Source organism: Oryctolagus cuniculus, chromosome 4 (assembly GCF_964237555.1).
Source record: "Oryctolagus cuniculus chromosome 4, mOryCun1.1, whole genome shotgun sequence".
Taxonomy (NCBI): Eukaryota; Metazoa; Chordata; class Mammalia; order Lagomorpha; family Leporidae; genus Oryctolagus; species Oryctolagus cuniculus.
The window spans coordinates 11,507,995-11,535,656 of NC_091435.1; the positions used below are offsets into that span (position 1 = coordinate 11,507,995).

The 27,662-nt window shown below is 49.6% G+C and overlaps 2 protein-coding genes and 1 long non-coding RNA gene across 6 annotated transcripts in view; 2 read left to right on the top strand and 1 right to left on the bottom strand.

Moving 5' to 3' along the window:
- The window catches only part of LOC138849235 (uncharacterized), a 52,191-nt gene extending 25,639 nt beyond the window's left edge, over window positions 1–26,552 (bottom strand). The window contains exons 1-2 of the long non-coding RNA XR_011387721.1: window positions 26,401–26,552; window positions 25,309–25,410 (exon numbers count right to left, since the gene is read on the bottom strand). This is a non-coding gene — a long non-coding RNA (uncharacterized lncRNA). The remainder of the gene's footprint in view (window positions 1–25,308; window positions 25,411–26,400) is intronic.
- On the top strand, window positions 6,694–11,244 carry DNAJC28 (DnaJ heat shock protein family (Hsp40) member C28). 2 transcript variants are annotated; one of them, XM_008274935.4, is made up of 2 exons: window positions 6,694–7,007; window positions 8,494–11,244. In XM_008274935.4, exon 2 carries the CDS (start codon window positions 8,534–8,536, stop codon window positions 9,680–9,682), a length of 1,149 nt encoding a protein of 382 aa, XP_008273157.2. In that variant the 5' UTR covers window positions 6,694–7,007; window positions 8,494–8,533; the 3' UTR covers window positions 9,683–11,244. The 2 variants fall into 2 exon arrangements, with proteins under 2 accessions (XP_008273157.2, XP_002721329.3); XM_002721283.5 differs by having other exon boundaries at window positions 6,968–7,369.
- Window positions 26,553–26,687: 135 nt separating the features above from the next.
- TMEM50B (transmembrane protein 50B) overlaps window positions 26,688–27,662 on the top strand; it is a 60,527-nt gene continuing 59,552 nt past the window's right edge. For 2 of the 3 annotated variants that reach the window (XM_008274926.4, XM_051833546.2), the window contains exon 1: window positions 26,732–26,906. The gene's annotated coding sequence lies outside the window, so the exon portion shown is untranslated. Of the gene's footprint in view, window positions 26,907–27,662 lie in introns of all 3 variants that reach the window. The other variant, XM_008274925.4, reaches the window with a different exon arrangement.

The window sequence follows — 27,662 nt, forward strand, 5'->3', positions numbered from 1 at the left end:
CCCAAGCACTTGGGCCATCCTCCACTGCACTCCCGGGCCACAGCAGAGAGCTGGCCTGGAAGAGGGGCAACTGGGACAGAATCTGGCGCCTCTACCGGGATTAGAACCGGGGTGCTGGCACCGCAGGCAGAGGATTAGCCTAGTGAGCTGCAGTGCCGGCCTGTTCCTTTTTGAACATTATTTAGTGATGTCTATTTTTTTCAGGAAACACAGTGAATGATGTCCATGGTTGTACCAACAGAACCATATGGTTCTTCCCCAGGCTACGAAGCTACAAAACATGGAATGTTCCCTCACTTACTGCAATAAGTTCCTGTAATTTTTTCCTTATTTTATTTATGTATTTATTTTGCATCATAAATACTGGCTGAAATGAACCATTGAGATTTTCGGAGGTTATCAAGATCCTAAAGTTTGTGTGAGTTAGTCTTATGCTGAATGTGTCCTTTTCTTTTTTAAAATTATGTATTTGAAAGGCAGAGATAGAGAGAAATCATCTATCTGCTAGCTCACTCCCCAAATGCCTTTAACATCCAGGGTTGGGCCAAGGCAAAGTCAGGATCCCAGAACAGTCAGGGGCTCCCCCACGGGCAGCGGGCTCAACCACTTGAGTCATCGCCTGCTGCCTTGCAGGTGCTCATTGGCAGGAAGCTGGATGGGATGCAGAGCAGGGACTCAATCCCAGGCAATCCAGATAGGGATGTGGACATCCCAAGGACACTCGAAACACCCACCCAAACACCCCCCTCCACCCCACCCACCACCCCGCCAACGTGGCCTTTTAAATAGGCACTTTATTAAGTGTGCTGGCTTCCTTGTATCTTTGTCAGGTTAATGGTTTGGAAGGGAACATTCTCATTTTCCTTAACAGCAGAAATTTTTTTTTATTCTATGGGAATATTTATTCACATAATTTTGCTTAATACACTTCTTTCTATATAAGACTGAATTTAAAAGAATCTATAACATTTTCAATTACAGTAATGACACATTAATAAATTATAAACTAACAAAATTATCATCTTCAGCAGCAGAATTTTACCCCGTGCCTGCAGAAGGGACTTATCTTGACAGTTGACTACTTTGATAAACCACTTCGCATTGAGAATGAGACAGACGCCACCACACCCCTCTCCCAACCTTGGCAAGGCACCGGGTGAGGACGGTGAGCAGCTGGGTTGTACAGCCAGCTTTCACCTACAGTGTTCAGACTTAGACTTGGAGTGCGTTTGGAGGCAAGGCAGGGAGAAGGAGGGATGGAGAGGTTAAAAAAACACTTGCCTGGCCCGGCGGCAGAGGAGCAAGATGTATGCTGGCAGCTTTTTTTTTTTTTTTTTTTTTTTAAGATTTATTTGAGAGAGAGAGAGAGAGAGAATCTTTCATCCACTGGTACAGCCTCCATATGGCCCCAGCAGCTGGGGTTGAGAGGAAGTAGGACAGTCGGGTCTTGAACTGGCACCGATATGGGATGCTGGCATTGCAGGTGGAGACTAAAGCTGCCACACCATAGGGCAGGCACCATGCTGGCATCTTTTAAGAAATTTTGCTGGAGCCGGTGCTGGGGCACAGTGGGTAAAGCCACACTGCCTGCCGCACCAGCATCCCAGATGGGTGCTGTTCGAGTCCCTGCTGCTAAACTTCTGATCCAGCTCCCTGCTAATGCAGCTGGGAAAGCAGTGGGGGATGGCCAAGTGCTTGGGTCCCTGCACCCACGTGGGAGACCCAGAAGAAGCCCCTGGATTCTGACTTCTGATTGGCCCAGCTCCAGCCATTACAGCCATCTGGGAAGCGAACCAGCAGGTGGAAGACCTCTCTCTCTCTCTCTGCCTCTCCTTCTTTCTCTGTGTAACTCTGACTTTCAAATAAATAAATAAATCTTTTTTAAAAAAGACATCATGATGGCAAAGTGGGCCTCAGTCCATCTGGGGTCTGTGGGTAGATTCGTTATTACTCATGGATCACAGCCTCCTGTGAAGTGTCTCAAAAGAGAGTCTAGGGTTAGGATGTTAACCACACGGGTGAGAGTTGAACTCTGAGGCTGTGACTAGGGTCTCAGGGGCTGATCCGACCCTGACATCACTCTCTTAGTGAAATATTCCTTAGCAAGGAGTAGACTTGTAATCTTCAGAGTGAAACCAGACTAACCACAAGCCGAGGGGCAGAGACTGGGACCTGATAAGCTTGATATCAAAGGCACTAGAGATAAGGGCTTAGTTCAAAAGTGTGGATTCATTGCAGGAGCTGTGGAAGCACAAAGGGCAAGGATTACTTTCACAGGGTCACAATTCTTTTTTTTTTTTTTTTTTTTTTTTTTTTTTTTTTTTTGACAGGCAGAGTGGACAGTGAGAGAGAGAGAGAGACAGAGAGAAAGGTCTTCCTTTTGCCTTTGGTTCACCCTCCAATGGCCGCCGCAGCTAGCGTGCTGCGGCCGGCGCACCGCGCTGATCCGATGGCAGGAGCCAGGTACTTCTCCTTGTCTCCCATGGGGTGCAGGGCCCAAGCACCCAGGCCATCCTCCACTGTACTCCCTGGCCACAGCAGAGAGCTGGCCTGGAAGAGGGGCAACCGGGACAGAATCTGGTGCCCCGACTGGGACCAGAACCCGGTGTGCCGGCGCCGTAAGGCGGAGGATTAGCCTTGTGAGCTGTGGCGCTGGCCAGGGTCACAATTCTTGAGGAACTCAGTGAATATTTAACATAACCATAGAGGGGGCCGGCGCTGTGGTGTAGCGGGTAAAGCTTCCGCCTACAGTGTCAGCATCCCATATGGGCGCCGGTTCGAGTCCTGGTTGCTCCACTTCCGATCCTGTTCTCTGCTATGGCCTGGGAAATCACTAGAAGATGGCCCACGTCCTTGGGCCCCTGGACCCACGTGGGAGACCCAGAAGAAGCTCCTGGATCCTGGCTTCAGATGGGTGCAGCTCTGGCCGTTGCGGCCAACTGGGGAGTGAACTATTGAATGGAAGACCTCTCTCTCTGCCTCTCCTTCTCTCTGTGTAATTCTGACTTTCAAATAAATAAAAATTAATCTTAAAAAGAAATAACCATAAAGTAAAGGCATTTAAAAAGTATCAAATCTATTTTCCACTCAACAACACAATGATTAGGATTTGTTTGTAACAACTGTCTACCATGTTTATGGAGGAAACCTGTTGCAAAATGCTCAACTGTATTGTGAGAGAACAGAATCCTAAGATGTTCTAAACTGGGAAGTTTCACATATATCTAATCCAATATACATCCATTTAAATCTTTCCTTACGTGAAAGATTATTGATGAACTTGAGGTAGTAACTGCTACCTTGGTGCAAAATGATAGGGATTTAATCATGTTGATTTTAATCATGTCATAACCTTCAACATTAACTGAAATAATAGAGAGAGAGAGAGAGAGAGAGAGAGGAATTCCATCCGGGTCTTCCATGTGCATGGCAGGAAAGTACTTGAACCATCACCTGCTGTTCTGCTGTTTCCCAGGTGCAGTAGCAGAGCGCAGGACCAGAAGCAGAGGAGCCAGGATTTTACCTGGCACTCCTGGTATGAGATGCCAGTGTCCCAAGCAGTGGCTTTTACCCACTGCATCACAACCCCACAAAGGTCCACCTTGCTGAATTTAATCTTTGAAGTAAGTCTATGAGAGTACTTCAGAAAGCTAGTGAATAAATGAAATTAAACAATGTTTTGATCCAAGGTTTTTAAAATTCATGCATAGTTTTTCCCGTAATGCCCAGGTTTTTTAAAAATTATTTTTTAAAGATTTATTTTTAGAGCCGGCGCCGTGGCTCAATAGGCTAATCCTCCACCTTGCGGCGCCGGCAGACCGGGTTCTAGTCCCGGTTGGGGCGCCGGATTCTGTCCCGGTTGCCCCTCTTCCAGGCCAGCTCTCTGCTATGGCCAGGGAGTGCAGTGGAGGATGGCCCAGGTGCTTGGGCCCTGCACCCCATGGGAGACCAGGAAAAAGCACCTGGCTCCTGGCTCCTGCCAGGATCAGCGCGGTGCGCCGGCTGCAGCGGCGGCCATTGGAGGGTGAACCAGCGGCAAAAGGAAGACCTTTCTCTCTCTGTCTCTCTCTCTCACTGTCCACTCTGCCTGTCAAAAAAAAAAAAAAAAAAAAAAAAAAGATTTATTTTTATTTATTTGAAAGTTACAGAGAGAGGTAGAGACAAAGAGAGAGCGAGAGAGGTCTTCCATCTACTGGTTTGCTCCCCAAATGGCTGCAATGTCCAGAGTTGAGCTGATCCAGAGCCAGGAGCCAGGAGCTTCTTCTAGGACTCCCACGTGGGTGCAGGGGCCCAAGCACTTGGACCATCCTCTGCTGCTTTCCCAGGTGCATTAGCAGGGAGCTGGATGGGAAGTGGAGTAGCCAGGACTTGAGCCGGTGCTCACGTGGCATGCTGGCGCTGCAGGCCAGGGCTTTAACCCGATGTGCCACAGTGCAGGTCCCAGTGCCCAGTTTTTGAATTTCTTGTATTCATAGATGTTTTTGCACTGGGGCCAGCATTTGAAACAGTGGTTAAGTCAGCACTTGGGATCTCTGAGTGTCTGCTCCCCAGTACAATAAAAACAAATTATTTGCAGCACTCTGACCTCTGAGCCCTATTTTCCTTGGCCTTGGTGACGTCCCTCTGTGTCGCCGTGAAGGACATCAGGACTATCACTGAAAACAGAATACCATGCTGCTGCTTAGATAACACTGTGTCGACGTTCAATTTGCAGTATTTGATAACAGTGAGGAATGTCCTTGTTTTGAAGAAGGGAACTCTAAAAATCTGAAGGTAAAGGGACCTGAGCTACAGGAGCAACTTTAAACGACTCAGAAAAAAGTGTATTTATGGACAGAGAATGGGAAAGCCAAGTCATACCCGTGGCGGGGGAACAGAACCGTGGCAGAGGCCGTGGTCTTCTAGTTAAACTTGTTGCTACCTGACATGATTCGCGCTGCGGTGGAAGCCTTCCCAAGGTCAGAAGGGAGGAGCCCATCATCAAGAATGAAATGTGGTTGTTATTTGCTTGCCTGGATTCCTGCTTGTGAGCAGAGGGATGGTGTTAACCCTTGCTAGGCTGGGTTAAAATCGTCAGTAACTATGTACACATGTGCAGTACTGTATCAGCTTCTGTGGCTGCCATGTAGTATTGGATTATCCAATCAGATGGAGCCGTCCAAGTAAGGGAGCCGGTAAAGCCACTGCCAGCAACGCCGGCATCCCATATGCACGCTGGTTCGAGTCCCGGCTGCTCTACTTCCAATCCAGCTCTCTGCTGTGGCCTGGGAAAGCAGTGGAAAGTGGCTCAAGTGCTTGGGCCCCTGCACCCATGTGGGAGACCCGGAAGAAGCTCCTGGGTCCTGGCTTCAGATCTGTGCAGCTTTGGCCATTGTGGCCATCTAGGGAGTGGACCAGCGGATGGAAAACCTTGCTCGCTCTCTCTTTCTGCCTCTGACTCTGTAACTCTGCCTTTCAAATGAATGAATGAATGAATGAATGAACGAATCTTAAAATACTCCTCTTTGTTCATGGCTCATGTTTTTGGATAAAAAATTCCAACTGGGCCTTATGCAAGCATAAATTATAAAAGACTACTTCCTACTAAAGGCCTTGATGGGAGCCGGCACTGTGATGTAATGGGTAAAGCCAGGTACAGCTGTGGCCTTTAGTGCCAGCATCCCATACTGGCGCTGGTTCGAGTCCCGGCTGCTCCACTTCTGATCCAGCTCTCTGCTATTGCCTGGGAAAGCAGAAGATGGCCCAGTCCTTGAGACCCTGCACCTGCGTGGGAGACCTAGAAGAGGTTCCTGGCTCTTGGCTTCGGATCGGCGCAGCTCTGGTCGTTGTGGCCATTTGGAGAGTGAACCAGGGATGGAAGACCTCTTTCTCTCTCTACCTCTGCCTCTCTGTAACTTTACCTAAAAGATTTATGTATTTGAAATACAGAGTTAGAGCAACAGAGAGGGAGAGCTCTTCCTTCCGCTGGTCCCTTCCCTAAAGGGCAGCAAGACGGACCCGGGCTGAGCCTGGGGAAGCCGGGAGCTTCTTCTGGTCTCCTGCGTGGGTGCAGGGGCCCAAGCTTGGGCCATCTTCCGCTGCTTTCCCAGGCTCGTCAGCAGGGAGGTGGATCGGAAGTGGAGCAGCCGGGACTGGAACCAGGGTCCACACGGGACCTGGCTCTAACCGCTGGGGTGCAGCGCTGGCCCCCCAAGTTTGTCCATGCTTACTGCTCGTTACTCTGAATCAGAATTCACAGCTCTTCGTGCAGCTACACAGACGGTAACTGACCAACATGCGTCTCCGAAGCCGCGAAAGGCCAGCCCCTACTTCTGGTACTTGGTGAGGTCCTCACGGACCGAGTTTCTGAGCCTGGGTTTCCCTTCAGCAGCTCGGGGAGCCCGGGCGCCCCTCTCTCCGCGCAGGTGAACCGCGTCTGCAAACCCGGAAGAGCCTGTGTGGGTCCCTTTCCGGGAACCGGCTGTCTTCAGCTCCCCAAGACAAGTTCACCCTCCGAACCACAAAGACCTAAGCGTCTCAAACACTCCTGCCGCCAGCACACTGCACAACAAGCCCCAACAGATACCAGCCTGCCCGCGGCTGCGCTTTCGACGCCTCCACGTCCCTGCCAGGAGGCGCAGCGCGGAGGTCGCCGCGCGCCGCTCCTTCCTGCGAACTACATCTCCCACAATTCCAATCGGCCGAACCACCTCCGCTCGGGGGTGGGGAGGGGGTGGAGCTGCTTGTCCCGGGGCAGACCCGAGGCTCACGACGTGGCCCGCCGGTGCCCTGCCAACGTATTAAAAGAAAGTATCAGTTTCTCTGGCAGAGCAAGTTATTTGTCCCAATCAGCTTCGATTTTTGCCTTCTGCACCTCTTGGCGTGCCCTCTGTAAGACGTCAGTTGGTCGCGTCCAAGGAAGGCGGTGGCCGCCCGAAGCGCCTGGGGAGCGAAGGGCGGGGCGCGTGCGCATGCGCAGAGGCGGAGCCTGGCCGGCGCCGTGGAGCCCCTTCCCCTAGCCGGTGAAGGTGAGTCGGAGGCCGGGCGGGGCGTGTCCGGGTCGGGATGGACATTCCCCGGCTGGGGCCGCAGTAGGCACAAGCACCCACATCCCGGCCGGATCTAAACGCCCTTGGTCCCAGCTCACAGAATAAGGGTGCCTGGGAGCTGCTCTGACGTTGACACTGGAGAATCCCGATTCCGGCGAGGCCGCTCGCGTTCACTGCCTGCGTACCCTCCAAGTCGTTCTTCCCTCCCAGACCGTGGTAGTGCTGGTAGTGGCGAGCACGCTCGCCATTCCGCTTGGTTTTCCCAGCGCCCAGAGGTTCCTGCCTGACGACCGGCGCGTCGCTTGGACACTTGACTCTGTTCCGTGCAGTGGCCAGCCTAGGTGCATACCGTGCGAGGCTCCGTGTCGTCCGAAAGTCTGCTTTATGAGAAGACCCTTGGGCGGTGGAGACCGTGGTCCGCTGCCTGAGCAGTCTTGGTGCTGGTGGAGTTTCTAGACAAGCCCCAGTCCTCACATTTGCTTACATCTTATTTATTTAAAGATTTATTTATTTGAGGGGCAGAGTAACAAACAGAAGGGAGAGAGAGGTCTTCCATCCATTGGTTCACTCCCCAAATGGCCGCAACGGTCAGGGCTGGGCCAGGTGGCAGCCAGGAGCCTGGAGCTTCTTCCAGTTCTCCCACGTGGGTGCAGGGGCCCGAGGACTTGAGCCATCTTCTACTGCTTTCCCAGCCACAGTAGCAGGAGCTGGATCAGAAGTGGAGCAGCCAGGACTCGAACCGGCGCCCATATGGGATGTGGCCCTCGGTCGGAAGCTTAACTTACCATTGTTACGGGACTCGGTTAGGTTGCTAAGCCGTGAGGACCTACATTAAAGCGCACAGATTAGACCGGATGACCTCTGAACTTGCCAGCTCTCAAATTCCGTGGTTTGTGAGTAGAACCCGGATTACATCACAATAGGAATGGTAAACATCCTCACTTGCCATTCATTGAACACGAGTGAGGTGCAGCTCTAAGAGTTTTGGTGATGGGCCGGCGCTGTGGGGAAGTGGGTAAAGCCGCTTTTTGCCTACAATGCCAGCATCCCATATGGGCACCAGTTTGAGTCCCAGCTGCTCCACTTCTGATCCAGCTCTCTGCTCTGGCCTGGGAAAGCAGTAGAAGATGACCCAAGTGCTTGGGCCCCTGCATCCGTGTGGGAGACCCAGAGGGAACTCCTGGCTCCTGGCTTCGGATCAGCTCAGCTGTGACCATTGCGGTCAACTGGGGAGTGAACCAGCGAATGGAAGACCTCTCTCTGTCTGCCTCTCCTTCTCTCTCTGTGTAACTTTGGCTTTCAAATAAAATGAATAAATCTTAAAAAGCGTTTTGGCAACAGCCTTAGAAAACACCACTCCTTCTGGACTTGGAGTTTCACATCCTGTCTTTTCCCTTATCGCCGAAAATAAGAAATGAACCTGTAATACAGCTGTGTTCAACCTGTATTTGTTGTCGTTTTATAGATCATTGCTAGGAAGAACTCTGGGTACAGTAACAGCGTGCATGATGATGGCTCAGATCCTAAGATCTCACCTGATCAGTGCTTCCGTAATTCCTAATCGAGTGAAAATGCATCCAGATCTTTGTCTCATTCAAAATAGAATGATGTCGACCCATAAGTCCAAAAAGAAGATCGGAGAATATTATAGGCTGCTGAACGTGGATGAAGGGTGCTCTGCAGATGACGTCAGGGAATCTTTCCGAAAGCTTGCCAAGCGATACCATCCAGACAGCGGCTCTGATACCGCTGATTCTGCCACATTTATAAGGATCGAAGAAGCTTATAGGAAAGTGCTTTCCCATGTGATAGAACAAACAGATGCCAGACAGAGTAAAATTGAAGAAAAAGCCGAAGAAGAAGAAGAAAAATTCAAATATAAGACACCCCAGCACCGGCATTATTTAAGTTTCGAAGGCATTGGTTTTGGGACTCCGAGTCAACGAGAAAAACAGTATAGGCAATTTAGGGCAGACCGAGCAACTGAGCAAGTGATGGAGTATCAAAAGCAGAAACTACAAAGCCAGTATTTTGCTGACAGTGTGACCGTTAGAGATGTAAGACACAGCAGAGAACAAAAGATAACTCAAGCAATCGAGCGTTTAGTGGAGGACCTCATTCAGGAATCAATGGCGAAAGGAGACTTTGACAATCTCAGTGGGAAAGGAAAACCTTTAAAAAAATTTTCTGGCTGTTCATATATTGATCCCATGACTCACAACCTGAACAGAATATTAATAGATAATGGATACCAACCAGAGTGGATTCTGATGCAAAAGGAAATAAAGGATACCATTGAGCAACTCAGAGAGGCAATTTTAGATTCCAGGAAAAAGCTTGGAAATCCAATGACACCGACTGAACACAAACAGTGGGACCAAGTTTGTGAGCAGTTTCAAGAAAACATCAGAAAACTAAACAAGCGAATTAGTGATTTTAATTTAATTGTTCCCATCCTGACCAGGCAAAAGGTCCATTTTGATGCACACAAAGAAATTGTCAGGGCCCAGCAAGTATATGAGACCCATATAAAAGCAAAAGAAGTCGCAGATCAAAATTCAAATCATACCAGTCAGGGAGAAGGAGAGAAAACACCCGGACTGAAGACTGGTCTTTTTAACTGGGTGAATCTGTGGAAATTTATTAAAATATGACCATTTAGATGTTCTCTGTCACAGTATTGTCCGGAATAATTTTCAGTTATACTGACATCAATATTGAGGCTGAGAGCTGTTGCTATAACATGAGAATTTGAGAACTGTGTGCTTTGTACTTTTCACAAAACCAGTCACATCCCTAGTGGTGTATGGGGGGGAGCTGTAACAGAGTAAGATTCTCTGAGGATAGCAGGAAAGGAAGAGAATGTCTAATGAAAGCAGTTTAATCCATTTCAAGGTCTAAGTGTCAGTCATCAGAGGCGATGAGCTAGGGCGGGAATTCAGAGAGCATATTCCAGAAGTCTTAGTGCAGTTTTAAGTTTTGATTACTTAAAAGCACTTAGCACTTGTCATTTTTAAACACAGGTACTTAAGAAAACCTAAATGTGTATTATCAAAAGTCGCCAAACTGGAGAAATATAATGAGATGTAACCAATTAAACCTTGAAATGTGTTTTTTTTTCTTTTTTGCAAGTTTGCTAAATTTCTACTCCTGCACTTGTTAAAGCAGGAAACTGTTCCAAGACTTGTGGGATATCCTTTGTATGAGTAGAATGTTAAGATCAGAAAGTTAGCCTCGTGGAGTTGCTGCACTCTTCTCTTACGAAGGTCTTTTCTGGGTGCCAAATGAAAGAGAGGTTGTAGGTTGCGCTTTTTCCTGTCTACCTTATGATCCGTCAACTTGTGAAACTGGTCAGTTAGTTGACTTAGCAATTCTAGAAATAATAGACTCTGCTGTCTACTTTCTACAGAGTTTGAACGTGTTGTCTGACCCCTCACTTGGGATCCTAGTCCGTGGCTCCGTGGAAGCCTGAGATGTCCCTCCCAGCTTCGTCGCTGACCAGAGATTGTAATGTTGGGTTTCCCCAAACCTACTCAAGCCTCCCTGTGTCTTCAGTCAGCCTCCCCAGGAGCTCTTGTGGCAATATGAAATTTATAACTTGCTCTCTTAGGGGCTCAACTTCCTGTCTTAGGCAATCTTTCTTGAACAGAGACAAGACATCTGGGTTTTGTGCGTTTGCGTCTTTGGCAAATAATGAGAAACTGACGTCCGTGAGATTGTCGTGCCGCCTGCACTTGTAGAACACCTGACTTTTTAGATGGGAAGATTGCTTTTCTGCAGAACGGAGACCTGGAAGGGGGTGGAGGGTGGTGAAAGGAGCTGACTTGTCCCTTCCCTTCCTGGAGCACTGTGGTGTAGAGGTGTGGGAGTTGTGAGCCTTTCTGCCTAGGTGACGGGGCGTTCACTGGCATATCATTGTTTATCTTCTATAATGATAGACAATGCAAATAAAACAGTGGACAGTGTGAAATGCAGCTTGGTAATAGCTATAGCTCCAAAACATTTTGGAAGGCTGCAATTACATGAATCTTGTTAAAGGTAGAAGTTGGAAGAGGCCTTGTTTCATTGCCGCAGTATAATAGAAATGAAATCATTTTCTGTATTGGACAATTGGAAGGTAAGGTTACCAATGAACTTCAGAAAATTGCTTATTTCAGCACGATGCACTTTATATTTGTAAATGTCTATATTAATAAAGTTAATGGTTTTTCAATGATTCATTGTTGTACAACTAATAGTAATAATAACCATATTTTTGGCTGACCAGTTAAGTAAATTTAATTTTTTAAAAAGATTTATTTATTTGAAAGAGAGAAATCTTCCATTTGTTGGTTCAATCCCCAAGTGGCCACAATAGCCAGGGCTGAGCCAGGTTAAAGCCAGGAGCCTGGAACTCCAACTGGGTCTCTCATGTGGGCGGGCAGTGACTCAAGGACTCATCTGATGCTTCCCAGGTGTATCAGCAGGGAGCTGGATCAGAAGCAGAGCAGAGGGGACTTGAACAGGTGCCCATATGGGATGCTGGCACAGAAGGCAGCGACTTTACCCACTTCATCACAGTTACAGCCCCGATTTATTGCATTTCTAAACTCACTAATAGGCACAAATTAAACTCTGCCTGGTTTCCAGCCTTTTCATTTTTTCCATCTCAACACCTCATTCCTCATACTGTGACATCAGGACTCCCAACACCCTGAGGCTAGGGCCTCAGATCACTGTGGCTTCTCATTCTCACATGTGTGCCTTGGTTTACAGTGGTTTTTTTTTTTTAATATTTATTTATTTGAATGGCAGAGTTACAGAGAGAGAAAGGGAGAGACAGACAGACAGGTCTTCCATCTGCTGGTTCACTTCCCAAATGGCCACAGTGGCCAGGCTGAAGCCAGGAGCTTCATCAGGGTCTCCCAGGAGGCTGCAGGGGCCCAATTATTTGGACCATCCTCCACTGCTTTCCCAGGTACATTAGCAGGGAGCTAGATCAGAAGTGGAGCAGCCAGGACTTGAACCAGTGCCCAGGTGGGTTGCTGGCACTGCAGGCAGGGGCTTAATCTGCTGCATCACAATGTTGGCCCTAGTTTATGGTTTTTCTTTTCTTTTTTTTTTTTTAAGTTTTTTTTTTTTATTCATTTGAGAGGTAGAGTTACAGACGGAAAGAGGGACACAGAGCAAGGTCGTATATCCACTGGTTCACTCCGCAAATGGCCACAAAGGCCAGAGCTGGGTTGATCCGAAGCGAGGAGCCAGGAGCCTTTTCCAGGTCTCCCAGGCACGTGCAGGGGCCCAAGCACTTGGACCAATCTCTACCACTTTCCATTGTTACGAGAGAGGCCCACTCAGTGTGGGGAGGCGTCCCACCTTGTATGTCCTTCTGAAGTCCTCAAAGGTACAGGTGTCATGCTGGCACGCAGGTGGGACCCCTCACCACACTGAATGGGCTTCTCTCAACAATGTCAAGGTTACTGGGTTGTATTCAGACACATGTGTCCTGCTGAGACCCGCGCTTACGGGGCCTGGAGGACAGTGAGCAGGCAGGACAGCTGGAAGCTGACTAGTGTTGCCGCGGATGCTATAACCCAGCGGTGTGCTTGTGGCTGCAGTGTCTTCTTACTTAGGGTGACTTTCCCGTGATCTAGCAGGTTTTCCCGGGTAGACGGTTTTCATTTCTGGGCAGAGTTGGGGAGTCTTCACCTCCCTTAGCTTTGGGACTTTCCAGAAGATTAATGTACAGTCTATTCAGGGCAGAATATCAGTGACTTGGGCCTGGGAGACACAAGCCCAGTGACTTAATGAGTCTTGGGAAGGGTTCCAAAGTGGTCGATTTCCAGTCAGGATTTGTGTGTTCCATGACAGTAAATTTTCTTTTCTTTATTTTTTTAGGCTTTATTTATTTATTTGAAAGGCAGAGTTACAGAGAGGCAGAGGCAGAGAGGTCTTCCATCACTGGTTCACTCTCCAAATGGCTGCCAAGGCCAGAGCTGGACCGATCTGAAGCCAGGAGTTTCCTACCTGTCTCCTACACGGGTGCAGGGTTCCAAGCACTTGGATCATTTTCTACTGCTTTCTCAGGCTGTAGCATAGAGCTAGATCGGAAGTGGAGCTGCCAAGAATCAAACTGGCGCCCGTATGGAATGCTGGCAGTGCAGGTGGCAGCTTTATCCACTACGCCACAGCGCTGGCCCCAGTAAATTTTCATTTAGCATCATAGAGTGAACTACATTGACTTGACCCCAAAAGGTAAGTGGGGGTACATTTCTCACAGGTTGCAGGTTATACTTTTGGAAGTTGATTGGTTACAAACAGCTTCAGAGACAGAGTATACTGAAAAGAAGGCTATGGACTAATTTTGAGGGCATTTCTGGGAAGAGATAAGGAATGTATTTATAGAGAACAAAGGTGGCTCCAGAGAGCTAAGTGGCAACAGACCCCGTGTGCCCATCACTCACGTCAAAGTAGCTGGCTGCATAGGACTGATGGATGTGTTGAAACACTCCTCAGACTGGGCTTAGTAGGTGTTTCTCTTGGATGCATTCCTGGATTGTTTTAAAGATTTATTTATTTAAGTCAGAATTATAGAGAAGGAGAAGAAGAAAAGAAGGAAGAGAGAGAGAGGTCTCCCAGTTGCTGGCTCACTCCGCAGATAGCTGCAGCTGTGCCAGGCTGCAGGCAGGAGCCAGGAGCTTCTTCCAGGTCTCCCATGCGGGTGCAGGGGCCCAAGCACTTGGCCATTCTTCTGTTGCTTTCCCCAGGCCATTAGCAGGGAGCTTGATTGGAAGTGGAGCAGCTGGGACTCGAACCGGTGTGCATGTGGGATGTTGGCCCTGCAGGCAGTGGCTTTATCCACAGTGCTGTCTCCCTTTTTCCACTTTCAAAGACCCTTTGTGATCACATTGGGCACGCAAAGACAACCTAACATCATCTATTTTAAGGTCAGCTGATTAGCAACATTAATTTCATTTGCAACCTTAGTTTCTCTTTGCCATATAGTGCAGCATATTTATAGATTCCAGGGATTGGGACATGGATGTGGGTCATTGGCCACCACAATGTTCTTCCTACACACACACACACACACACATACACAGAGTGTCTTTCTCAAAAACACATAATATAGCTGCTCTTCTATACCTTTTTCTTCACTTTCCTATTAGTATATCTTCTAGATATTTCCAAATCATCAAATACAGCCTTATGTCATTATTTGTTAGGCCTGCATGGTATTGTATGCTCTCAGTGAAATTAGAACTCACCAGTACTGAGCCAATGAAGTAGATAGTAGTGTAAATAGCAGCACAAGGTTATACAAAGAAAGACCACAAGGTATGGAGAGGGAAGGATGTGAGCTGAAGTTATCACGAGTCGTGGATGAGATATGGCATATGAAGGAGACACCAGGCATGAGGTACAGAAGGTGATATTAGCTCACACGTTTTGACCACTTTCTTTGCATTAAGTGATTTAATCCCCATAACGAGTGTATGAATTGGTACTCATTTTTTTTAAGATTTGCTTGTTCTTATACTTTTAAAAATTTATTTATTTATTTGAAAGGCAGAGTTATAGAGAGGCAGATGTAGAGGCAGAGAACTATTCCATCTGCTGTTCACTTCCCAGATGGCCACAACAGCCAGAGTTGGGCCAATCTGCAGCCAGGAGTCAGGAGCTTCTTCCAGGTCTCCCACATGGGTTCAGGGCACCTAGGACCTTAGCCATATTCTACTTCCTTCCCAGGCCATAGCAGAGAGCTGGATCTGAAGTGGAGCAGCCAGGACTCGAACCGTCATCCATATGGGATACTGGCGCTGTAGACCGGGGCCTTAACCCACTGCACCACAGCGCCAACCCCTGTACTTTTTTTTTTTTTTTTTTTAGAGATTTTATTTATTTGTTTGAAACACAGTTACAGACAGAGGGAGAGAGAGAGGGATTTTTTTTTTTTATGATTTATTTGAAAGGCAGAGCTACAGAGAGGCAGAGGCAGAGGCAGAGAGAGAGGTCTTCCATTCACTGGTTCACTCCCCAGTTGGCCACAATGGCCAGAGCCGGGAGTTAGGAGCTTCCTTCAGTTCTCCAATGTGGGTGCAGGGGCCCAAGCACTTGGGCTCTCCCAGGCCATAAGCAGAGAGCTAGATGGGAAGAGGAGCAGCCAGGACACAAACTGGCACCCATATGGGTGCTGGTGCCACAGGCGGAGGCTTGGTCCGCTATGCCACAGTGCTGGCCCCCAAGATTTGCTTATTTATTTGAAAGGCAGAGTGCCAGAGAGAGAGAGAGAGAGAGAGAGAATCTTTTATCCACTGGTTCACTCTCCAAATGGCCACAACAGTCAGGCCTGGGCCGGGCTGAAACTAGGACCCCAGAACTCCATCTGGGTCTTCCATATAGGTGGCAGGAGCCCAAGTACTTGGGCCATTTTCCAGTGTCTTCCCAAGCACACTAGCAGGGAGCTGGATCAGAAGTGGAGCAGCCAGGACTTGAACCTGTACTCTGATATGGGATGCCAGCATTGAAAGCAATGGCTTAACCCACTGGGCCACAGTGCCAGCCTCCTATATTAACTCTTTCTAAGAGACAAGGAGGAGTCAGTGTTACGGCACAGTGGGTTCAGCTGCTGCCTGTTACTCCAGGTGCTAGTTGCACTTCCAATACAGCTCCCTGCTAGTGTGCCTGGAAAAGCAGCAGAAGATGGCCTAAGTACGTGGGCCCCTGCTACCCACACAGGAGACCTGGATGCAGCCATTTAGCGAGTGGGTCAGCAGATGGAAGATCTTTCTCTAACTCTTTCTGTCATACTGCCTTTCAAATCAATCAATCAATAAATCAATCTTTAAGGGGAAGAAAGGGAGATGTGAAAACTCAGGTATAGAGAGGTCAGTTGACACCTTGGAGCTTACTCTAGGATGTGGCAGCGGTGAGATTTGAACCCAAGTTGTTTGTGGTTGCTCTGATCCCAGATTATTATTATTTTTTAAGACTTATTTTTATTTATTTGAAAGACGGAGTTACAAAGTGCAATGACTGGGGCTGTGCCAAGCTGAAGCCAGGAGCCCAGAGCTGCTTCTTGGGTCTCCCAAGATAGCACATGGGCTATCGTCTGCTGCTTTCCCAGGCACATTAGCAGGGAGCTGGAGGAAGTAGAGCAGCTGGGACTTGAACTGGTGCCCATACGGGATGCTGGCATTGCAGGATGCAGCTTGACCACAGCACCAGCCCCAAGATTCCTGTTCTTACCCACAAGCTACTCGATGCTGTTGGCGGGGAGGAGACCAGAACAGAGTTAGCAGTAATGGCAGCTTTTGGAGTGGAGACTCAAGAACTCCATTGTCTGAGGTTCCTGGACCTGTTTTCCAGCTGGGCTCTCATTCTTGCCAATTTCCCATGAGGTCCTGAAGCCCCGACTGCCTCTGGAGCTGAGGCCAGGTGATGCCGTGGAAAGAATGAGGTTTGGAGTGAGAGAGGTTCCACGGAGACCCAGGCTTTGTCAGTCTCCAGCTGTGCGACCTGCCTGAGCTTCAGGGCTCCCATCTGGCGAGTGAGCAGATCCCCACTTGCAGGGCTGTTGTATTCCTTAGATTCCGTGAGCTGCTGGTAGCAGGCTGGGGTCCTGATGAGTAAGTGAGCCGTGCCCGGTGGAGGGGCAGGGCTGGCAGGCCTGCTGAACTGCTTTGCCCCAGTGCACTGTGATGTTGGTTGGCCTCCATTCTGATTGGTCGGTAAGTGCGTGCTAACCTAGCTGCTAAATGCTTGAACATCACATCTGATCACAGGCATCGAGGAGGTGGTGCCAGGCATGCTTGTGTTTGCAAGGATGAGGAATTCAGCCACAGTGAGGAACTGTTCCGTGTCCTGTTCCACTGAACGTTCATGTGGGTGAAAGACCTGCTTGTCATCATCCGAGCCTAGAGTGGCATTATATTCTACACATAAAAGCAACATGGTATTTGTGTGAAATACAATACACAACAATGTGTCCATAAATACAGCTAGTGTAAGCATTTGTGAGAAAATTGTGTTTTCTCTTCTTGGGAATTTTACTGAGAGTCGCACCCCATTTCTGAAAAGTATCACAGCATCACTACTGGCACTGCGGCGTACGGTAGTTAATCAGGTTGCATTCCTAAAGCTACACAGCTAGAGCACTTGCCGTTCGTGGTGGTCAATGAATGAATGTGGAAGAGAGTAGAGATCCCTTTGAACATTACTAAATAAGTGGGTCTGGCGGCCAGCCTTCAAGATGAACCCTGATGATCCCCACCTGCCAATCCTGATGGGTTGGTCTTTGTGACCAGTGGATTATAACAGAAGTGATGACATGATAAGTCACTTTATTTTTTTTTTTAAACTTTTTTGAGAGAGACAGAGACAGAGCAATATAGAGAGCTCCTATTTCTGGTTCACTCCGCAAATTCCCACAATGGCTGGGACTGGGCTGGGCCCAAGCCGGCAGCAGGGAATTCAGTCCAGGTCTCCCACGTGAGTGGCAGAGACACAGCTACTTGAGCCATCAATGCTACCCCCAGGGGGTTGGCATTAACAAGAAGCTAGAATTGGAAGCCATGCCAGGAATGTTAGCTGACACTCCCACATGGGGTGCAGGCATCTTAACATTCTCATTGTCTCTCTCTCTCTCTCTCTCTGAGTGAAGCCAGTTGCCATGTGTGATACTGTGAATTTCATGTTTGGTCTTCATCTATATTTCCTGGAATAAGACTTCCTTTTTTTTTAAATTTTTGGATAGGCAGAGTGGACAGTGAGAGAAAAAGGTCTTCCTTTACTGTTGGTTCACCCTCCAATGGCTGCTGTGGCCGGCACATCGTGCTGATCTGAAGCCAGGAGCCAGATGCTTCTGGTCTCCCATGCGGTGCAGGGCCCAAGGACTTGGGCCATCCTCCACTGCACTCCCAGGCCACAGCAGAGAGCTGGCCTGGAAGAGGGGCAACCGGGACAGAATCCGGCACCCCGACCGGGACTAGAACCCAGTGTGCTAGTGCCGCAGGCGGAGGATTAGCCTAGTGAGCCGCGGCACCGGCCAGGAGTAAGACTTCTAAAGTCCTTGTAATCTCTGAGGCAATAGATATTCCTCTGTACTAATGAGCTGACATGCTGCCGGTGGCCCTTAGGTAGCTATGGGACGGGGATTGGTCAAGGGAAATACAAAGGCAGGATTAGAGGGTGGATTTTTCCCTCCAACTTCTGGGGAGGGAAGACTGGCTGAAGGTTAAGCTGATCACCAACAGCCAAGGGACGAATCATGCATGGCAATGAAGCTGCCATGGAACCCACAGGACAGGGTTCAGGGAGCTTTTGAGCATGTGCAAGCTTCAGGGGGGTGAGCAAGTCCTCACCCCCATGCCGAGGGGAGGGTGCACCCCACTTCCTCGGGGACAGGAGTTCCCGTGCTGGGATCCCACAGGGGATAGGACCTCGTCCTGTGCACCTCTTTATTTGGCTGCTTATTTGCATTCTTTAGAATTTCCTTTATAATAAACTGGTAGACACAAATACAGTGTTTCCTGAGTTCTAGGAGTTGCTGTAGCAAAATTGAGCCTGAAGAGGGATCATGGGAACCCCAACTTGTAGCCTGTTGGCCAGAAGTTCCAAAGGCTGGGACTTGTGACTGGGTATGAAGTGGGCGTGGTCTTGGGGACTGAGACTCCCCCTGTGGGAGCTGCCACTTTCTCCAGGTAGATAATGTCAGAACTGCATTGGGTTGGGGGCGCCCACCAGTTGTGGCTGCAGAACTGATGGTTGCTTGCCAGCAGGGAGAAACCCTCACGTCTTTTGAGGTCACAGAAGTCTTCTGTGTTGACTGTGGTATGACAGCAGAGGAGAAGTGGTTGGCTTTTCCCACTCAGCATACCGTGTGGAGAGGGTCGTGTGGCAAGGAACTGAGGCCACCAGCCATGGTCCCCATGAAGGAGCTTGGTTGGAAGCAGAGCCTCCCGCCCCAGCATTCAGATGATTGCAGTCCCCAGAGCTTGAGGACGAGCTCCTGAGAGACCCTCAACCAGGACAGCCGACCCAACGATGAGACAAATATTTGATGTCTTAAGTTGCTAAGTTTTGGGATAAATAGCAATAGATAACCAATGCAGTAGACATATATGAAACTCAGTGATCTCATAAATTCTAGCAATACATGTTTCCAAAACATTTCATGTGCACTATTTTTCTGGTATAGTGATAGTCAGTTCTTATTGTAAAAATGACATGTTGAAATGATTTATTAATTTTGGAGCCACTCACTGAGTTCCGCGTCCTACCTTAGACTGTCCGCAGGGCCTTCCGCCTAACTTCTCGGTGGATGCTTTTATTATTGTACTTTTCCCTGACTCGTATGTTCTCTGTATGCATTGAAGAATTTGTCTCCCTATCAACCTCTTGAACAATGGTATTTTTGATATCTCATCACCATCTTTTCTTGTATCATATCATAGATGATTATTTTTAAAGAAATATTTATTGATTTATTTATTTGAAAGGTAGAGGGGGAGAGAGAGAGAGAGAATTCTTCTATTCACTAGTTTGCTCCCCAAATGGCTGTAGTGACAGGGACTGGGCCAGGTCAAAGCCAGGAGCCACAGTGGTGGTGATGACGCATGTAATTAGGTTCCTCACCCATACGGGAGACCTGGGTTGAGTGCATGGCTCCCACCTCCAGCCCAGCCCAGCCCCCAACCAATGTTGGTATCTGGAGTGAACCAGTGGATGGGAGCTCTGTCTGCCGCTACAAGAAAAAAAAAAAGAAAAAGAAAAAGAATGCTTTCGTTTTTTCTCTCTCTCTAACTCTGCCTGTCAAAAAAAAAAAAAAAAGAATGCTTTCTGATTTCTTTCCTTAAATCCAGAAATTCAATTTAAGTGGATGCAAGCACTTGACTACTTCATTATGTCTTCTACTGTAATGCCTTCCAATTTGTTTACATACTAAAACCATTAAAATTATAAATGATTTCTTTTTCCATTTCTTTTTTATTATGGTCAGGACATTCTACTTATATTTTTAAAATTACATGTACAGATAGGGTATATTTTTCAGGAATTCCATTTCCAGATACTGAAGGGGCGCCATAACATGCTCTTAGTCTTTGGAGAAGCAGCTGGCAGAGAGTAGCCTGCCATGGCCTAAGCTCTCAAAGTGTTGATCACATTTTTGAGTTTTGATGTATTTTGAAGACCAGTAGTTGAGGTCAGCAAGTTACATATGGGAGAGTCTGAAAAGTCTCACATAATGTGTCCAAGGGAGGGGCATTCCCTGCAAATCCTCACATAGAAGATCTGATGAGACATCTACTCTTACCCGCATGGGAGACCAGGAGAAGCACTTGGCTCTTGGCTTTGGATCAGCGCGGTGCGCCAGCCACAGCGGCCATTGGAGGGTGAACCAACGGCAAAGGAAGACCTTTCTCTCTCTCTCTCTCTCTCTCTCACTGTCCTGTGGGGAGCAACCGGACTAGACTGAGTTACTGGAATTAAGACTTATTCTATGCATCTGCTCTCCCACAATATGGCGCTGGGAGAGAAGTAAACAGCTTCCGCACAGCTGCCTCCAGTTCAACCAATAAACTGTAGGACTTGCTCCTGATTGGAGAGCAGCGTACTCGGTGTGTGGGCAGCCGAGTTAGGATTGGCGGAGGAGGACTATAAAGGAGGAGAGAGACGGCATGCACCAGGAACATCTATGGGGAACATCTAAGGGGAACACCTGTGCAGCCCCCGAGAAGAGCCGGCCGGCGGTGTGCCGCTCCCCTGCGGAAGTGGGGAATGTGGCTAGGGGGAACTGCCCTTCCACGGAGGTGGAAGGGATAGTAGCCAACCCGGGAAGAACCAGCAGCAAACCCGGGGAGGGCCGAGCAGACGAAAGAACAGAGCAGGGTCCTGTGTCGTTCCTCCACGAAGACGGGGAGCGACATAATGGTGCCGTGACTCGGATATGAAGCCTAGGCAGGGTTTAGTGTCGCTCCTCCACGAAGACGGGGAGCGACACTGTCCACTCTGCCTGTCAAAAAAAAAAAAAAAAAAAAAAAAAAAAAAAAAAAAACAAGCAGAAAGAACAAAAACACAAGTTCCAAACCCACAACATCTTGTAGCGAACTATTTAAGTGCTTGGAATCATTTCAAAGCCAAATAACAAAACAGAAATTTGTTTCTCAGAGTTCTAAAAACTGGGAAGTTCAAGATCAAGGTGCCAGTAGGTTGAGCATTTGGTGACAGTCTACTTCCTGTTTCACAAATGGCCATCTCTTTATGATAACCTCACATGGTGGGAGGATAAGGGTCTTTCATGAACCTCTTTTTTAAAAAAAAAAACTTTTATTTTATAGACAGAGAAAGATCTTCCACCTGATGGCTCACTCCCCAACTGCCTACAACAGCCTGGGCTGCTATGTAGGTAGCAGGGACCCATCTTCTTGAGCTATCATCGACTGTATCCTAGGGTGTGTGTGGGGAGCAACTCGGACTAGACTAAGTTACTGGAATTAAGACTTATTCTATGCATCTGCTCTCCCACAATATGGCACTGAGAGAAAGAGACCAAACAACCTCTACGCAGCTGCCTCATCAGTTTGACAAGCTGCAGGAGCTGGTCCTGCAGCTGATTGGAGGAGAGCAGCGTGCTCGGCGTGTGGGTAGCAGAGTTGGGATTGGTGGAAGAGGACTATAAAGGAGGAGAGAGACAACATGCACCAGGAACATCCGGATAACATCTGAGCAGTCCCCGAGAGAGCCGGCCGGCGGTGTGCCGCTCCCCCGCGGAAGTGGGGAAAGTGGCAGGGGGAGCCGCCCCTCCACGGAGGTGGAGGGGTCGGCAGCCAACCCGGGAAGGACCAGCAGCAAACCCGGGAAGGGCCGAGCAGACAAAAGAACAGCGCAGGGTCCTGTGTCGTTCCTCTGCGAATGGGGGAGCAACAGGTGTGCATCAGCAGGAAGTTGGGTTTGGAAGCAGAGCTGAGACTCAAACTCAGGCACTCCTATATGGCACTTGGGTGTCCCAAGCAGGGTATTAACTGCTGCACCAATTGCCTGCCAGGGGACCTCTTTATTAAGGGTACCATTCGGGGCTGGTGCTGTGGCATAGTGGGTAAAGCAATTGCCTGTAGTGCTGGTGTCCCATATGGGCACCAGTTTGAGACCTGGCTGCTCCACTTCTGATCCAGCTCCCTGCTAATGTGCCTGGGAAAGCAGTGGAGGATGGCCCAAGTCCTTGGGCCCCTGCATCCATGCAGGAGACTTGGATGAAGCTCCTGGCTCCTGGGTTTGGCCTGGCCCAGTTCTGACCATTTTGGCCATTTGGCATTTGGGAAGTGAATCAGCTGATTGAAGATACACTCTCTCTCTCTGTCTCTGTCTCCTTCTCTGTAACTCTTTCAAATAAATAAATAAATCTTTAAAAAACAGATAGGGGTACTATTCCCATTCACGAAGTCATCATCCTCATGACTTAATCACTCTCCAAAGGCCTTACGTCCTGACACCATCACTTTGGGCAGCAAGATTCCAATACGTGAATTTTGGGAAACACATAAACATTCAGACCGTCATGTTCAGCAGATCCTTGGTCTTCCAGTCCTGTGATCCATGGAATCCTCATTATTTAGGTGACTTTGAGAACTGTTTTCTTTGTTACTTGGCACAGCAAGAAGCCCACTGACAAATGCGTCCATTCTTTTCAGAGCCTACATTTCAGAGAGAAATGTTTCTTCTTTGGCCAGAGTCAATTTATTTTCCAGGCTTTGGCTCCTTTTTTCCCACCTAAAGCTGAGTCTTTCCTCCACTTGGTTGACACTGAATATTGAGCCTTTCAGGCCAGGGTCCATTTCAGACCTATGGGGGTCATGACCTCACTCTCAAGACACCTTCATCAGAATGCAGCAGCTCTAATAAGCAGCGTGTGACTTACTCACATGAAGCCTTTTTGTTACACAAGCCCATAAGCTTATGGAGGAAGAGAGACAATGTTTTGGGAAGTACATATTTACACAACGTGTTTAGTCTTGCAGGTAGTTCCTGTGGTACATATTTGACTTGCACTCTCGAAAAATGTGAAGTGAATTCTGCTCTGTTGGAATAAGTTCTTGAAGCAGCCCTGAGAAAGTAAGAACAAACAAGATCCCATGGGACCTTATATGGAGGACAGCCTGGGGACTGGCACTGTGGTGTAGTGGGCTAAGCTGCCATTTGTAACGTTGGCATCCTATATGGGTGCCAGTTCAAGTCTCGGCTACTGCACTTCTGATCCAGCTTCCTGCTAATGCGCCTGGGAAAGCAGCAGAGAATGGCCCAAGTGCTTGGGGTCCTGAACCCATGTGGGAGACCTGGAGGAAGCTCCTGGGTTCAGTCTGGCCCAACCCCAGCCAATGTGGCCAGCTAACCTATGGACGTAAATTAAATTTTAAAAAAGTTAAATGGAAAAAAAAAACAATAAAAAGGACAGCCTGGTTTTCTTCCTTCTATTAGTAGGCTTGTATTTGCTTAGGTTTAGGTAAAGTTTTAGGTGAAGTAGGTCTTTTATTTATTTATTTCAAAAAAAATTTTTAAATTATTTTTTAGTTAAAGATTTTTAAAAATTTATTTGGAAGGCAGAATTACAGAGAGAAAGAGGGAGACACAGAGATAGAGAGAGATCTTCCATCTGCTGCTTCCCTCCCCAAATGGCCTCAACAGGCAGGGCTGGGTCAGGTTGAAGCCAGGTGCCAGAAGCTTCATCCGGGTCTCCCATGGGGATGCAGGAACCCAAGGAATTGAGCCCATCTTCTGCTGCTTTCCCAGGTGCATGAGCAGGGAGCTAGATCAGAAGTGGAGCAGGCAGGCCTTGAACCAGTGCTCACACGGGATGCTGGCATTGCAGGTGGCAGCTTAACACATTATGCCACAGGCTTTTTGTTCTTTTGATTATTTATTAATTTCAAAGGGGGAGAGCGAGAGTGAGAGCGAGAGAGAGAGAGAGAGAGAATCTCATCTCCTACTTTATTCCCCAAATGCCTGCAATTGCCTTAGCTGGGCCAAGGCCAAAGACTGGAGTCAGGAAATAAGTTCAGGGCTGACACTGAGGGTGGCAGAAACCCATGACTTGAGCCATCACCTCTGCCTCTCAGAGTCCACATTAGCAGGAAGCTGGAGTCAGGAGCAGGTGTCAAACTCAGACAGTCCTATGGGATGCAGATGACTTAATCAGCATTTTAACCTTGAGGCCAAACACAGGCCCTAAGCAAATCTTTGAGAAGTTGTCCTGGGGGCCAGTGCTGTGGTGTAGCAGGCAAAGCTGCTACCTGCAGTGCCGGCATCCCATATGGGTGCTGGTTCAAGTCCCAGCTGCTCTACTCCCAGTCCAGCTCACTGCTATGACCTGGGAAAGCAGTAGAAGATGGCCCAAGTGCTTGGGCCCCTGCACCTGTGTGGGAGATCCAGAAGAAGCTCCTTGCTCCTGGCTTTGGATCGGCACAGCTCTGGCCATTGAGGCCATCTAGGGGGTGAACAAGTGGAGGGAAGACATCTCTCTCTCTGCCTCTGCCTCTGCCTCTTTGTAACTCTGCCTTTCAAATAAATAAATAAATCTTAAAAAAAAAAAAAATTCATCCTGGCCCTGAAAGGGGTCCAAAGTCACAAAAGTCTTGAAAAGCCTGTCTCTGGTGCTTTGGTAATTGGATTTTAACAAAGCATATGATTATGTGGCTACATGGTGGAATACACATTGAATCAGGGCATGCGTGCAGTTTTTAAAGGCTGATTTGTAATTTTACTAAAGACTGAAATCAGTGCATTTATAACTCTGACATAGAAATGTTGACAGCAGCAACTTGGTCCCAAATCTGACACCTGCCCATGTATTTGAAAATATAACTAAATATATTTTTACTTTATTTGTGTGATAGAAGTTTATATTATGAGAGACACAAGCTGCATTAGTGGAAGTTCCCACTAATGTGCATTTTTTTAAAAGATTTATTTGAAAGGCAGTGACAGAGAGAGAGAGAAAGAGATCTATCTATCTGCTGGTTCACTCTCCAAATGGCCTCAATGGCAGGGCTGGGCCAGGTCAAGCCAGGTGCCAGGAATTCCATCAGGGTCTCCCACAGGGGCGCAGGGGCCCAAGCATTTGGGCCATCCTCTGCTGCTTTCCCAGGTGCATTAGCAGGGAGCTGGATCGGAAGTAGAGCAGTCAGGACTCGAACCAGAAATGTTAAAACATTTGATACTTTAAAGTATGAAATTCATCACGAAGGTGGAAACTTCTAATTGCCTCCTAACAGCCAGCACGCCTTCACTCAGCCCTCTTTGCACTTACTGTACGAGGTTTTTCCAGCAGCATGAAAGCTGAAATGCGGGTACCTCTGGGAGGGTTCCTATAGAGTGATGGCTCTTCCCTTCATGGCCTCTCTTCTGCTGGCTGGAAGGCAAGCATAATGGGACAGTTCAGAGGGTCTCTGTCCAGCAGACATTTGCTGAACACCAAGATCCCAGCACGCACATGTGCAAAATCTATAGGAGTAACAGTACCAGGATGGCAGGGGTGAGCTCCAGGACACAAAACGCCTTCCTCATTATACCCCAGGTAAAATGTGTGTGTGTGTGGTTTTTTTTTTTTTTTTTTTTTTTTTTTTTTTTTTTTTAGGTTTATTTATTTTCATCTACTTGAAAGGCCGAGAGAGAGAGAGAGATTGATTGATTGATTTTCCACCCACTGGTTCATTCTCCAAATGCCTAAAACAGCCGGGGTGGGTCAGGCCAGAGCACAGAACTCCACCCATCGGGTATCGGGGTCTCTCACGTGGGCGGCAGGGGCCTAAGCAGCTGCGCCATCACCTGCTGCTTCCCAGTTGTGCATCGCCAGGGAGTGTCGAGGACACCAACCGCATTGCCATGTGGGATGCGGGTGACCCGAGTGGCAGCTTTCCCGGCTGCACCACAACGCGGGCCCCTAAAATGTTTTTAGATTCCTACCTGGACCTACAACAGGGTGACACACACACACACACACACACACACCCAGTTAAATGGTATTTTATGTCCGGTCGGAAACTTGGATGGGACTTCCAAGGAGAGTCGAAGCTGTGGTGCAAATTCCAGACGAGCGTCTGTAAAGGAGACAGCAGGAAGGGCTCTGGTTGCAAGAAAGCCTCAAATCTGGGTGGATGGACGGGAAAAGACCCGAGGGCCGGCTCGCTGCACCGGTCACCTCGCGTAACCAGCACGGGGCGTGAAGCCTTGTCGGAGTAACCTCACCTTCCACCTTTCCAGGCCCCCACTGCTGAAGGGCGGGATGGGGAAAGTGCAGCCCCGAAGGGCCCGAGTGTCCACCCCGGAAGCCCGCGGACAGGGCACATGGGCCTATGGGCAAAGGAGACGCGGTCCTCAGAGCCCTGGGTCGCCGCCGCACCTGTCTCACGGGTACCGCACTCTGAGTCCGCGTACGGAACCGCAGCGGTGGCAGTCCAGAAGACGGGGCAGGCCTGGGCCGCTGCGGGCGGGTCCAGACGGCCGCTAGCCGACGCCCTCGGAGCCCAGGCTTTTCCCCCACCACGCCTCCCGGAGCTCCGCCCCGCCCCCAGCCAACCAGTATTGCACGCCGATTGGCCACTGCGAGCGCACGTCGCCGCGCCGCGCCCCGCCAACGCCCTCTCCCCGCCTCCTAGCGTCCCGCCCCGCCCCTCGGAGCCCCGCTCCGCCCACGGCAGGCCACTTGCTGCGCTGCGATTGGTTGCTGCGGTGCACACGGCGCCTCGCCCCGCCCCACCGGCGCCCTCGCCTCGCGCCTGCTGTCCGCTCCCGGTTTCCCGGGTTGTCTGAGGTGGAGCCGAGGACGCCGCCGGCTCCGCAGCCGCAGCCTCCTCCTGCCTGCGCGCGCGCGCGCCTGGGCTCGGCGTGGGCGTCCGAGGAAGCTGGGTGAGTGCGGTCGTCGAGTCTGGAGCGCCGGGGGACGCCGGGGGGCTCGCGCACTGTCGGCGCGTGGAGAGCCGCCCCCGGCGGGCCCGGTCCGGCCTGCGAGGTCTCCGCTGCGCCCGGCAGCCTGCGGGGCGGGGCCGCCGCCGTCCTCCCGCGGTCGCCCGGGCTGACAGAGGCGGCGGCGCGGCCGTGACCCCTAACTCCCCCGGGGCAGGCCGCAGTGCCGCCGCGCGGCCTCGCCGGCTGGCGGGGTCGCCGCCTGGTGCCTTCCGTCTCCCCGGCCCGCGGGGGACTCCGACGGGAGTCTGGGGGCCACTCGAGCCTTGCTGGCCCTGAGCCGGGGCTGCGAAGCGGCCAGTGTTCAGGGGGCACTTTCTGACTCCGTCCCTAACGACCGGGTAGAGGTGGGCAGGGGAGGTGTGAGACGGTCAGTGTGGAGTGTCCTTTCGGATGGGCAGCAGCGGGGACTTGGCCCTGGTCGTTGTGCGTTAGGCCGTTCTGGTTCTAACCAGCGAGGTGGATTTCCTCGTGTGACCTTTGCAAACGCAAGCAGTGCCCGATGGAATGTTCCGGCTCGCAGCCCCCTGCCCGGCGGGCTGCGGTGGGAAGGGGGCCGCGGTGGGGGCCGTGCGATTCATCCGCCCGTCGCGCCCGTCGTCGGACTTGCTCTTGTCGGAGAGGCCCGCCTCTTCTCTCTTCCCGTGCTGTGCGTTCCTTTTCTTGACAGTCCCAGAGCGTCTTACTCCCGGACCTGGC

What these genes read in the sequence shown, in the direction of transcription:
- DNAJC28 (XM_008274935.4), top strand. Translation starts at nt 8,534, where the DNA reads ATGATGATGGCTCAGATCCTAAGATCTCACCTGATCAGTGCTTCCGTA.